Source organism: Nycticebus coucang, chromosome X (assembly GCF_027406575.1).
Source record: "Nycticebus coucang isolate mNycCou1 chromosome X, mNycCou1.pri, whole genome shotgun sequence".
Lineage (NCBI taxonomy): Eukaryota > Metazoa > Chordata > Mammalia > Primates > Lorisidae > Nycticebus > Nycticebus coucang.
The window spans coordinates 2,928,997-2,939,971 of NC_069804.1; the positions used below are offsets into that span (position 1 = coordinate 2,928,997).

The window sequence follows — 10,975 nt, forward strand, 5'->3', positions numbered from 1 at the left end:
TACTTGAGCTCAGGAGTTCCAGACCAGCCTGAGCAAGAGTGAGACCCCGTCTCTACTAAAAACAGAAAAATTAGCTGGGCATTCTGGCAGGTGCCTATGGTCTCAACTACCCGGGAGGCTGAGGCAGGAAGATCACTTGTGCCCAGGAGTCTGAGGTTGCTATGAGCTGTGATGAGGCCTCGGCACTCTACCCAGAGACACAGAGTGAGAACCTATCTTTAAAAGAAAAAAAAAAAAAGCACCAAATGGACGTGCACACAGGAGCCACTGCCTGCCTCTCCCTATGGGCACCTAAATGCCAAGAGGTTAGGGGTCTGTGTCTCTTGAACTCACCATCCTCTTCCCACGTCCAGAAAACAGAGCGGACTCCCAGTGGGTTCTGTAGGACACACAGTGTATGAGCAGAGAGACCATCTGTCCTCAAATGCTTGGGATCCTGACCTCAAATGCCTGGGATCCCGACATGAGGAATGTTCAGTGCCACCAGGGAATGTTCCAGACAGACAGGGACAAGCCAGTCCCTCTGTGTGTGAGTGAACAAATGAACAGAAGAGGGTCTTATGAATGGATGACTATATTATGGGCAGCCATCTTTTATGTCACCCACCCACACCAAGTACCAAAGGGGCACAGCACACCCAGTTAGCGCCTCCATGCACAGAAGCTCAGGCACACCAACGGGAGCCCGATTTCCTCACATGTGAGAAGGTCTGAGAGAAGGGACACAACTTGCCCAAAGATACCCGCTAGCAAACACAATGTGTCCAGGATGCACGGTGTTTCCCACATGCCAGGGGCAGCGGTGTGCAGACACTAGGATCAGATAACCACAGCAAAGACCTCTTTAACCAATACCCACTGCAAAGAAAGGAGACCTAAACCCCAAAGCAGCAGCCCCCCTCCTCACCTCCCAACCCCGTGCACAGATAACACTTGTGAAAATCACAGGGGATGACAGTGCCTAATGGGGCTCTCCAAAGCATAAACCGTCACTGTCCAGAAATTCCCTCTTGTCCACAGCAGCCGTAGAGTTGAAAAGACAAAAGAAGGGGGTGGGGTGGGGGGAACCCTTTCAAAAAGGCAGTAACAATGGTAGCACAGTGTTGTTGTTGTTGTTGTTGTTGTTTTCCTTGAGATAGTCTCACTATGTAGCCCTGGGTAGAGTGCCGTGGCATCACAGCTCACAACGACCTCAAACTCTTGGGCTTAAGCAATTCTCTTGCCTCAGCCTCCCAAGTACCTGGGACTACAGGTGCCCACCACGACTCCCAGTTATTTTTCTTGTTGTTGCAGTTGTCGTTGTTTAGCTGGCCTGGGCCAGGTTCGAACCCACCACCCTTGGTGTATGTGGCTGGCACCGTAACCACTGTGCTACGGGTGCTGAGTCATTGTGGTTATTTTTAATTTAAAAAAAAAAAAAATGGGAGGAAAAAAAAAACAGAGAAATCCCCATGCATCCCCCCCACCCCACAAAAGGCTGGCAGAGCTTTACTTAGAATTCAGAACTGTTCTCCCGGAAAGGATTCTGTGGTTATGAGCTTCCTGGTAAGCCGAGGGTGGGCAAGTGCAACTGACCCTTTGTCTGATAGGTTCCCTGTGCCCCGTTCTGCAGGTGGGCTTCTGGACAGTCAGCCACTGTAGAGGGATCTGTCCCTAGAATCAGATTCATGGCACTGTGTCCCCATATCCTTGTGGATTACCAAGCTGAGTCTGGGCTGGGTGTTTCCCATACAGGCGGAGAGAAATATTTTCTCCTGGGGAATCCCAAAAGATGACAAGCTGATCCTGTGGTTGGATTCACCAGCCCCCGTCACTCCTAAAGCCAGAGTTTAAAACAAAAAAGCTGGGTCAACTTCCAAAGAGGAAAAACCAAGGTAGGGACAGATTCAAGATGGCGGCCCTTGGGTTGTCCCCATGGAAAGTTAGCTCAAGCCCTTCACTGGCAAAGGGCAGTAACGAAATGAGGCTGTGGCCGCCTCACCTGCCTGGCTCATTCTGAGGATGATGGAGGGAAACAAAGATGGAGGCAGGAAAACGAGCAAGTTCTTAGCTCCAGGACGACCTTTCTCACGTAGGGAACTACAGGGGCCTCTTCTAAAACGAACATGAAGGTCTCCTGCTGTACACAGGAGACCTCCACATACCCCACTTATCTCCATGAAGTCAACCATGGAAAACTGTCCCAGGGGTAACTAGATGTTCCCACCTCCAAGGATTTAGGAAAACCATGTTATGGACTCCAAGCACCATACGTTAAAGCTGCCCAGTAGGGAAAGCCCTGAGGATTCCACATCCACCAAAAGGGAAGGCTAGTTCCACCATCCTCCTTGGCAGGTGCATTACTTTTTTAGGGCTGCCATAATTCCATGGCTTAAAACAACCATGCTGTGAGTGGTGGGGACTCCCCTCCTGGTTCATAGATGGCACCTTCTCCATGGTTCATAGAGAACAACCGTGCAGTGAGTGGTGGGGACTCTCCTCCTGGTCCATAGATGGCACCAGCTCAGACTTCTGGGCTCCAGGGCTGGGGAAGATGTATTCCTGAGACACCAGCAGGCCTAGAAAACTAATGCACCTGCCAAGGAGAATTATGGAGTTAGCCTTCCCTTTTGGTGGCCATAGAATCCTCAGGGCTTTCCCTACTGGGCAGCTTTAATGCATGGTGCATGGAGTCCATAAAACAGTTTCCCCCCAGCTCTGGAGCCCTGGAGTCTGAGCTGCAGGTGTCTCAGGGCTGCTCCCTCCACAGGCCCCAGGGGAGGCCCCTTCCTGCCTCTCCCAGCTCCTGGGGGCTCCAGGCGTCCCTGGGCTTGTGGCCACATCACTCCAGTCTCTGCCTCCGTCTCCACCTGGCTTCTCCTCTGTGTCTGTGTCTCCTTTTCAGTCTCTTAGAAGGACAACTGGCAGTGGATTTAAGGCCCAACCTAATGCAGAGTGATCTGCAAAGACCCTATTTCCAAATAAGGTCACATTCTAAGCTACTGCATGAACATGAACTTTGAGGGATACTATGGTCTGAAAGTTTGTGTTCCTCCAAGAGTCCTACGCTGAAGTCCAGTTGAAGCCCCTGACCTCCAAGGTGATGGTGTTAGGAGGTGTAGCCTTTGGGAGGTGATGAGGTCATGAAGGTGGAGTTTCATGGATGCAACTAATGCCCTTATAAAGGGACCCCAGCGAGCTCCCTTGGCCCTTCTACCATGCGAGGGCAGAGTAAGAAGGTGCCATCTGTGAAGCGGGAGGAGAGTCCCCACCACTCACGGCATCTGCCACGCCAGGATCTTGATCTCCAGATCTGTGAGCAATGAATGGTTGTTGTTTATAAGCCTCAGTGTCCTCATAAAAGGGACCCCGGAGATCTCCCTTGCCCCTTCCAGTTGAAGACACAGTGAGAAGGCTCCATCTGTGACCCAGGAGCTGAGTCCCCACCACTCACAGCACCTGTCACGCCGGGACCTTAGACTTCAGCCTCCAGACCTCTGAGCAATAAATGCCAGTTGTTTCTAAGCCGCTTGGTCTATAGCACCTTGTTATTATTGTTATTAATATTCCCCAAAAGGATGAAGAGACGGGGCAGCTCCATTCCTCCAGCAGGATTTGTGTGACTGTCTCTGTGATCTGTTTGTCTGTTTTTCTCATTCTCTGACTGAACATTTCTGCTTCTGATCTGCTCTCTTCCACTCTTTCCCAGCTCCTATTTCATTACTATTCATTTTATTTCTTGCCTTCTTAAAGCCTCCTTTTTCAGGGCCCATTTTCCTCCTCTCTTTTTTTTTTTTTTTTTTTGCAGTTTTTGGCCAGGGCTGGGTTTAAACCCGCCACCTCTGGCATATGGGGCCGGCGCCCTACTCCTTTGAGCCACAGGCGCCGCCCCCTCCTCTCTTTTTGAACAAGGAACTATTGGGGTCTTGGGTGTCCCTCTTTCCCTAAGAGATGGAAAGTGATGAAAGAAGGAGAAATTGGAACATGAATTAGCCCACGGAACCATCCAATCCAGAGTGCATATGCTAAATATCATGGTTCACTTCGAAATGGTTCATTTTATATTATGGTGAATTTCACTTCAATGAGGGGGAAAAAAATCAAGATGGGAAACCAACAGGTATTTTATTTTTGGAAATGATCTCTGTCGTGTAGTATTTTATCTCATCTCTTCAAGAGACATGATGCTCTTCCATCGAAACTGTCACCCACACAGAGGATAGCTAATTTACCATAGACACCCATGCAAGATAAATAAGAGCTCAATTTTCTGTGTACTGTGAGCCAATAAACAACACAGCCAACTGCTATGTAAACATCACCCACAAGTTTATTTGTTTATGTAGAGGGCAAAACCTCACCAGGTCAGATTCCCTCCATGCTGGTGGTAGGCTGCTGTTACAGGCGACGGTCAGAATGTGTGGGTCCCTTCAAAATTCCTATGTGGAAATCCTCTCCCCCAACATGATGGTGTGAGGAGGTGGAGTCTTTGGGAGGTGATGAGGTCATGAGGGTGGAGCTTCATGAATGAGGTCAGCGTTCTTATAAAAGGGACCCCAGAGAGCTCCCTGGCCCCTTCCACCATGTGAGGACACAGTGGGAAGGCGCCATCTATGAACCAGGATCTGAGTCTCCACCACTCACAGCACCTGCCGTGCTGGGATCTTGAACTTCAGCCTCCAGGACTGTGAACAATAAATGCCTGTTGTTTCAGAAGCCATCCGGGCTAGGCACTTTGTTATCACAGCCCCACAGGGTTCAGATGGAGCAGAAGCACTAACCCTAGAAAAGGAGAAGGGAAATGATCTCGAATTCATGGGAAAAACCTCTCGGTACAGAGGAAAATGATTGTTGAGCACTTTAGAGCTGAATCTGAGAACCATTTATTATCAATTATTCACGAAGATCTCCCAGCTCTTAAGAAAACAAAACTTGGGCGGCGCCTGTGGCTCAGTCGGTGGGGCGCCGGCCCCATATACCGAGGGTGGCGGGTTCAAACCCGGCCCCGGCCAAACTGCAACCAAAAAAATAGCCGGGCGTTGTGGCGGGCGCCTGTAGTCCCAGCTACTCGGGAGGCTGAGGCAAGAGAATCGCCTAAGCCCAGGAGTTGGAGGTTGCTGTGAGCTGTGCGATGCCACGGCACTCTACCCGAGGGCCATTAAGTGAGACTCCGTCTCTACAAAAAAAATAAAGAAAGAAAGAAAGAAAACAAAACTTTTAGACGGTGTAAAAATAAAGTGTCATGCATGAGAGGAGTGTGTGGTGAGGGAACTGGTTCAGTACCTTAATTTTGTGTGTGGCGGGAGAGGGGGTGGCTGCCCAATTTGATACACTGCGTAAGACTACACAAAACTGTCAGGTGAGCACCTGTGAAAAATGACAGGTTCAACAGGTGTGTGGTGTCTTTAAAAGGGGGATCCCTGCTTTTGATACTATGGAAGATGTCACCCCGGGGAGGGGCGCACAGGACTCACGATATTGTTTTTGGAATCCCCTGTGGCTTTGTAATTACTTCAAAATATATATTTTTTTTTTTTTTAAATAACAGAGACCTAAGAACCTTCTGTCTTCTTCATAATAAACTGGGGCGGTTCTGTTGCTATTTGAATTTTTTAGCTGAGGCAAATCACGAACCTAGAGGTTGTGAAAGGGAAATTCAGACCCAAGAACCAAACACTGGTGCACACACTGAACCATCTTCTTCCGGACATTCCAACACTGAGGGTGCCCGCGGGGAAAGAGTGCTGATTTTATAAGTAAATTGTTGAAAAATAATCCAAATCCTTCTTCCCTGATGAATACAGGAAGAACTTCTAGAGCGCCCATTTTAATTTGGAGTATCAAGCATGAGGCAGAGTGATGGTGACAGGCAATCATTAATCTCTTCTCTCTATACAGCATAAGATTTTTAAATCTCTGTAATAATTGTCTGTTTAAAAAAAAAAAACAGCATTGTTCTTTCTCATGGGAACAAGCAAAGCTTGGTTATACAGACAACAAATCTGAAGGCCCAGTTTGTAACCCATTTTTATCTCTAAGGAGAGCGGTGAGGTTGTTGTGAACCAGTTTCTAAGCCCATGAAAGTAGTGTTTAAACCAGCCATGCTCCACAATTCCTGTCCTTAAAAAAAGAAAAAAAAAATTCCATCATTAGATTTTTAACAAATCTATGCTCACTTGCAAAAGGCCTGAATTCATGGAAAACTGGTCCATCTCAAAGACCGACAGTGTCCAACAGTGAGTTTACCCAGAAGCAGAGAATGCCCATGAGCGAATGATCTTTCTTTTTGGCTGTGCCGTGTCTGTGGCCCTGTAAGCACAAGCTGTCCACTTCCGGCTCACCTTCTGTTCACAGGGTCTCTCCCGCCCATACAGGGGACCCTGCAGCCACCACGGCCTTTGCTGAGTGAGACTTCTTTGAGAAGGGAACTCTGCAGAGCAGTTACAGGTGTTTCCCCTGAGCTGACGTATCAGCATGGCCCAAATGTCTCTCGAAATCAAACCAGAGATTCTGCTAGCTCAGGGAGCCTCCCGCATACCCAGAGCACACAAGGATGTCCCCAAGTTTGCTGGCAACTGAAACACACTCGCTCAAGAGGGCAGAGCAGATAAATAGGAAACACACAAATGTTCAAGGCAGGGACTTGAAGCCGGCCTTAAGGGAGGGTAAGGAAGAAATGTGCCGTCTCTTTGTACTGAGTCATGATAGCGGCTCCCTAGGGTTCGTGACAAGTACAGAAAGGTTAACAGTGTGGTGGGGTGCTTGGGGGGAGGAGGAGGATGGAGGGAATAGGGACTTTGCCTTGTGTGGTTGGTTTCAAGCTGTGGACAACAGCCTTGCTCAACTGGGAAACTCCACACAGACATCCCCCCAGAAAATCTGGAATGCCGACCCATGTCTGTCTGTTTGGAGCAGGTGATAATTACATGTCTGTTTGGAGCAGGTGATAATTACAACACAGAAAGGAGGGATGTTGCACTTGTCATGTCTGAGCCCTCCTGCCCTAACAGCAGTGACTCAGACACATGGTCACGAAGACTCTAAAAAGCTTAAACCTTTTATTTTTTTTTAAAGTTTATTGTCACTCTTGCAAGCTCATCGCCCTTAGATTGCCCCTTAACCAGCAGTAAGGAGAGGGGGTAAAACAAAGTCCACAGAGCTGTCAGAAGAGACAGACCCCAGCCTCACACACGCCCACGTGCAGGTGGACACTTGGGTCCTGCCACTGTGTTGGCGGATTCCTGGATGGTGGGAGACCTGGCTCTCTTGTCACACCCTCGGAGCCCACAGGAAGTTATCCTTAACCAAAAACCACCTGCTTCCTTGAAAGAAGAAAAGAAAGCGTAATTCCTCCTGCTTTGTTTTTATTTCTGAGTAATGTCTTGGCTATTCGAAGTTTTTTCTGATTCCATATAAAACAAAGTATTGTTTTTTCAAGATCTTTGAAGTATGACAGTGGAGCTTTAATAGGGATTGCGTTGAAATTATATATTGCTTTGGGTAGTAGGGACAGTAAAGTATCTGAAGAATGGAAGAAAAAGTACCCAATGTACTCAGCCCTACTATGAAACTAATTTAGGGTTTTCACATGAAAGCTATAACCCAGTTACAACCTTAGAATAGGGGGAGGGGGAAAGGGAGGTGGGGGTGGTGGGTAGAGGGAAAGGGATTGGTGGATTACACCAGCGGTGCATCTTACAAGGGTATATGTGAAACTTGGTAAATCTGTGAAGCTAGTGAATGATGCCCCATGATCATATCAATGTACTCAGCTATGATTTAATAAAAAAAAAAAAGAAAAAGAAAAAAGTTCACTTTCCCCAGTCAGCCTGCTGGGTCCCCAGAGGCAACCACATTCTATTTTTAAGGGTAAGGTTACCCACTGGGCGCCGCTGGATCAGCAGAGCCCCTCTGCTCCACAGCTCCCCTGCCTTGGCCCCCGGCCCTGGGCGCCTTTCCCGACTGACCCGTGTGAATGCCCACAAGAAATACAATGGCCGGTGCTAAGTGCCAAGGGAGGCCGGCTGGCCCTCCATCAATTTTCCGTTGTGGGCTTGTGTTTCCACCTATCGTTCTCAACTGCGGGGGTTCCCAGCCCACCCTTCTCCCCCTCCCCGCCAAAAACCACACCTGGCTTTGAGATTACCCGGCCCAGCTTCCCAGGGGGAGAGAGAGAGGAGGGGAGAGGGGAGCGAAACAGCTAGGCATAAATACAGACAGAAAGAAAGAGGCAGAAAAAGAAACTCTCCTCTTCCTGGGCAGTTTTGTGTCACCCTGGCTGTGCCTTTTGGTCTTGTGAAGCCACCAGAGTCCTGGGTTCCCCCAGGCTAGCTTCCTCCTCTCCCCAAAGAGGGGCGCAAACAGCACAAAGCATCCTGGAGATTTTATTTTCCTTCAAGCCCCCTTGGCCGCAAAGAGCCGCTAAGAAGCCCCAGGCCGACTCTTGCCCACAGTTTGAATCCAGCGCCCACGTTCCGGTTTGGATTCTGTGACCCTCTCAGAGCTGCCCCGGAGACCCCAGCGCCCAGGGGGAACTCGAAACCTCCCTATCGCAAGCTGCCCAGCTGGGCTCAGTTTCGGAGGCGGAGGACAAGTGCAAAGAGTCCCGTGAGAGAATTACCAATGTCAGGTCCACAGAAGAAAAACACGCCGTGTCAGAAAACGGCTCGGTCCGTTCCCAACCTACGCCGCCCTCAACCTCCCGGCAACGCTGCAGGACACCTGTCCCCCGAAAGCCGGCCGGCTCTTGCCCTCCACTCCACCCTACCGGGTTAAATCTGTAAAATCTATCCAGTCGCTGGGCAAAGGGCGAGGTCCGCAGATGTCTTTGGAACCCACACCCGTGTTCCTGGGGGTCGCTGCCCCTGAGGACGCACGAGGTCCCCACTATGAGGTGACCCCAGGAAGTTTTGTGAGGTCGGGCCGCCCAGACGCCAGGGTGGGGTGTGATTGGGAAGGGGGTGTAGGTGTTACAGAGGAACCACCGAACCCCAAGCTAGGGCAGCCGGGCGGTCGTGGAGACTCGCCGAGGCTTGGGGGTATCCCCCAACTCTCGGGGCGCCGGACAGACCGAGGACGCAGGGGCAGCCCCGCGCGGGGTCCCCACAGGCCGAGCAGGGCCCTCCCCCAGAAGAGAACGGCGACAGCACACCGGGGCCTTTGTTTGACAACCACGTCCTGGGCGGCGCCGCGCGCCCCTGCGGGCCAAGTCCTCACGCGCCGCACACACTCACCCACGGTGGCCAGCGTGTGGAAATCCTGCAGGCGGTAGGCGGGCGGCTCCGGAGAGGGCGCCTCGGGGCTGGGGCAGAGCGCGGAAGCCCCGTCGGGGGCGTCCTCCACGGCCCCCTGGGACTCGGGGTCCGCCGCGGCCGCCTTGGCCAGCCCGGGCGCCTCCATCGGGGCGCGCTCCAGTCCCGGGGGCCGGGCCGGGCTGGGGAGCTCGGAGGGCCGCGCTTCCTGGAACGCAGCCTCGGAGGGCGGCGCGGCGGCGGCGGCATCAGCGGCGGACACCTATGCGTCCCCGCCACCCCGCCACCAGGTCCGCGGCTGGGCGCAGCTGGCGGAGCGCCGGGACAATGGCGGGCGCCGGGCGGCGCTCACTGCAACAGCAGCAGCAGCAGCAGATGGGAGTAGCCGCCGGCCTCGGGGGGCGGGCACGGAGCGCCAGGCGGCGGCGGGGACTGCGGTGCGGTGGCTGCGGGGGGCGCGGCCCGGACTGGCGGGGGCGAAGTGGGGTCGCGGCCGCGGGCGCCCAGTCCCCTGTTCATTCCTCGGGTCCCGCGCCCGCCGCCACCACCAGCACTGGCTAGGAGCGCGCGCTTACACGGGCCGAGCGGAAGCGGCTTGGGCGTGGCCGCGCGTCTGTCCCCGCCTGCCTGGGCGCTCGCCCCGACCCTTCCGACGGGGTTGGGGGCGTCGCCCTCGTCGCCGCGCTCCGCCTCCGCCGCGACCCCACCCGGGAGCCGCGGGGCTGACGCGTGGGGGCTGCCCCGGCGAGCTGGGGACGCGCCGCCCAGGGGAGGTGCCCAAGCCCCGTTCGCGCCCCGCGGCGCCCCTGGGGTGGAGCCCGGGCGCACCTCCCCCGGGGGGCGCGCGGGCGGGCGGGCCACCCGGGTTGCCGCGCCCAGCCCGGAAGATTGGGAGCCCGGGAGGGCGTGGCTCAGAGAAAAGAAAAGTTAAAATACCCAACTGAAAATGGAGTTTCACGCCGGTAGAATCCCTTACAACCTGAGCCCGGCGCTCTCGAATCCCGGGGAGAGTTGCCAAATCCTAAGGAATAGAAATGCCGGATCCAAGACCCGCTTCCTGCTTCTGCCCTGGACTTAAAGAGATTCAACCATGTCGACCTGGAGAGCGGCAGGGAGGGATGTACGTTTCTTTACAGCTTCCTGGGAATCTGTAATTACTTTAAAAATAAACATTATTTTTAATAGAGACAGATTTGAGTGCTGAAGCAACCGAATGCGGCACGTGAACTGGCCACTTAAACACACAGGGCTACTATGGAAAGAAATGCTACCGCGAACCCACGTACGGTTGAAGTTCAAATACACAAGGGTTGTTTTTTTGTTTTTTTTTTTTTGTAGAGACAGAGTCTCACTTTATGGCCCTCGGTAGAGGCCTTACACAGCTCACACCAACCTCCAACTCCTGGGCTTAAGCGATTCTCTTGCCTCAGCCTCCAGAGTAGCTGGGACTACAGGCGCCCGCCATAACGTCCGGCTATTTTTTTGGTTGCAGTTTGGCCGGGGCCGGGTTTGAACCCACCACCCTCGGTATATGGGGCCGGCACCTTACCGACTGAGCCACAGGCGCCACCCAGGGTTGTTTTTTTTTAATTGCTGAGGATTCATGGATGGTACACAGAACCAGGTTACACTGACTGCCTTGGTTAGATAAGGACTCGCTTACAATTGTGTCCCGTCCCCAAAAGGTGAACCACGCCCCTTGTCCCGGCACCCCCACTCCTTCCCCCTCCTCCCACCATGTACTA

The 10,975-nt window shown here is 52.7% G+C and overlaps 1 protein-coding gene across 2 annotated transcripts in view; it reads right to left on the bottom strand.

Moving 5' to 3' along the window:
- PRKX (protein kinase cAMP-dependent X-linked catalytic subunit) overlaps positions 1 to 9,780 on the bottom strand; it is a 109,393-nt gene extending 99,613 nt beyond the window's left edge. Inside the window, exon 1 of one of the 2 annotated variants that reach the window (XM_053580132.1) lies at positions 9,213 to 9,780. In XM_053580132.1, the coding sequence (XP_053436107.1) occupies positions 9,213 to 9,378 (166 nt within the window). In that variant the 5' untranslated portion in view covers positions 9,379 to 9,780. The remainder of the gene's footprint in view (positions 1 to 9,212) is intronic. The other variant, XM_053580131.1, reaches the window with a different exon arrangement.
- Positions 9,781 to 10,975: the final 1,195 nt, after the last annotated feature.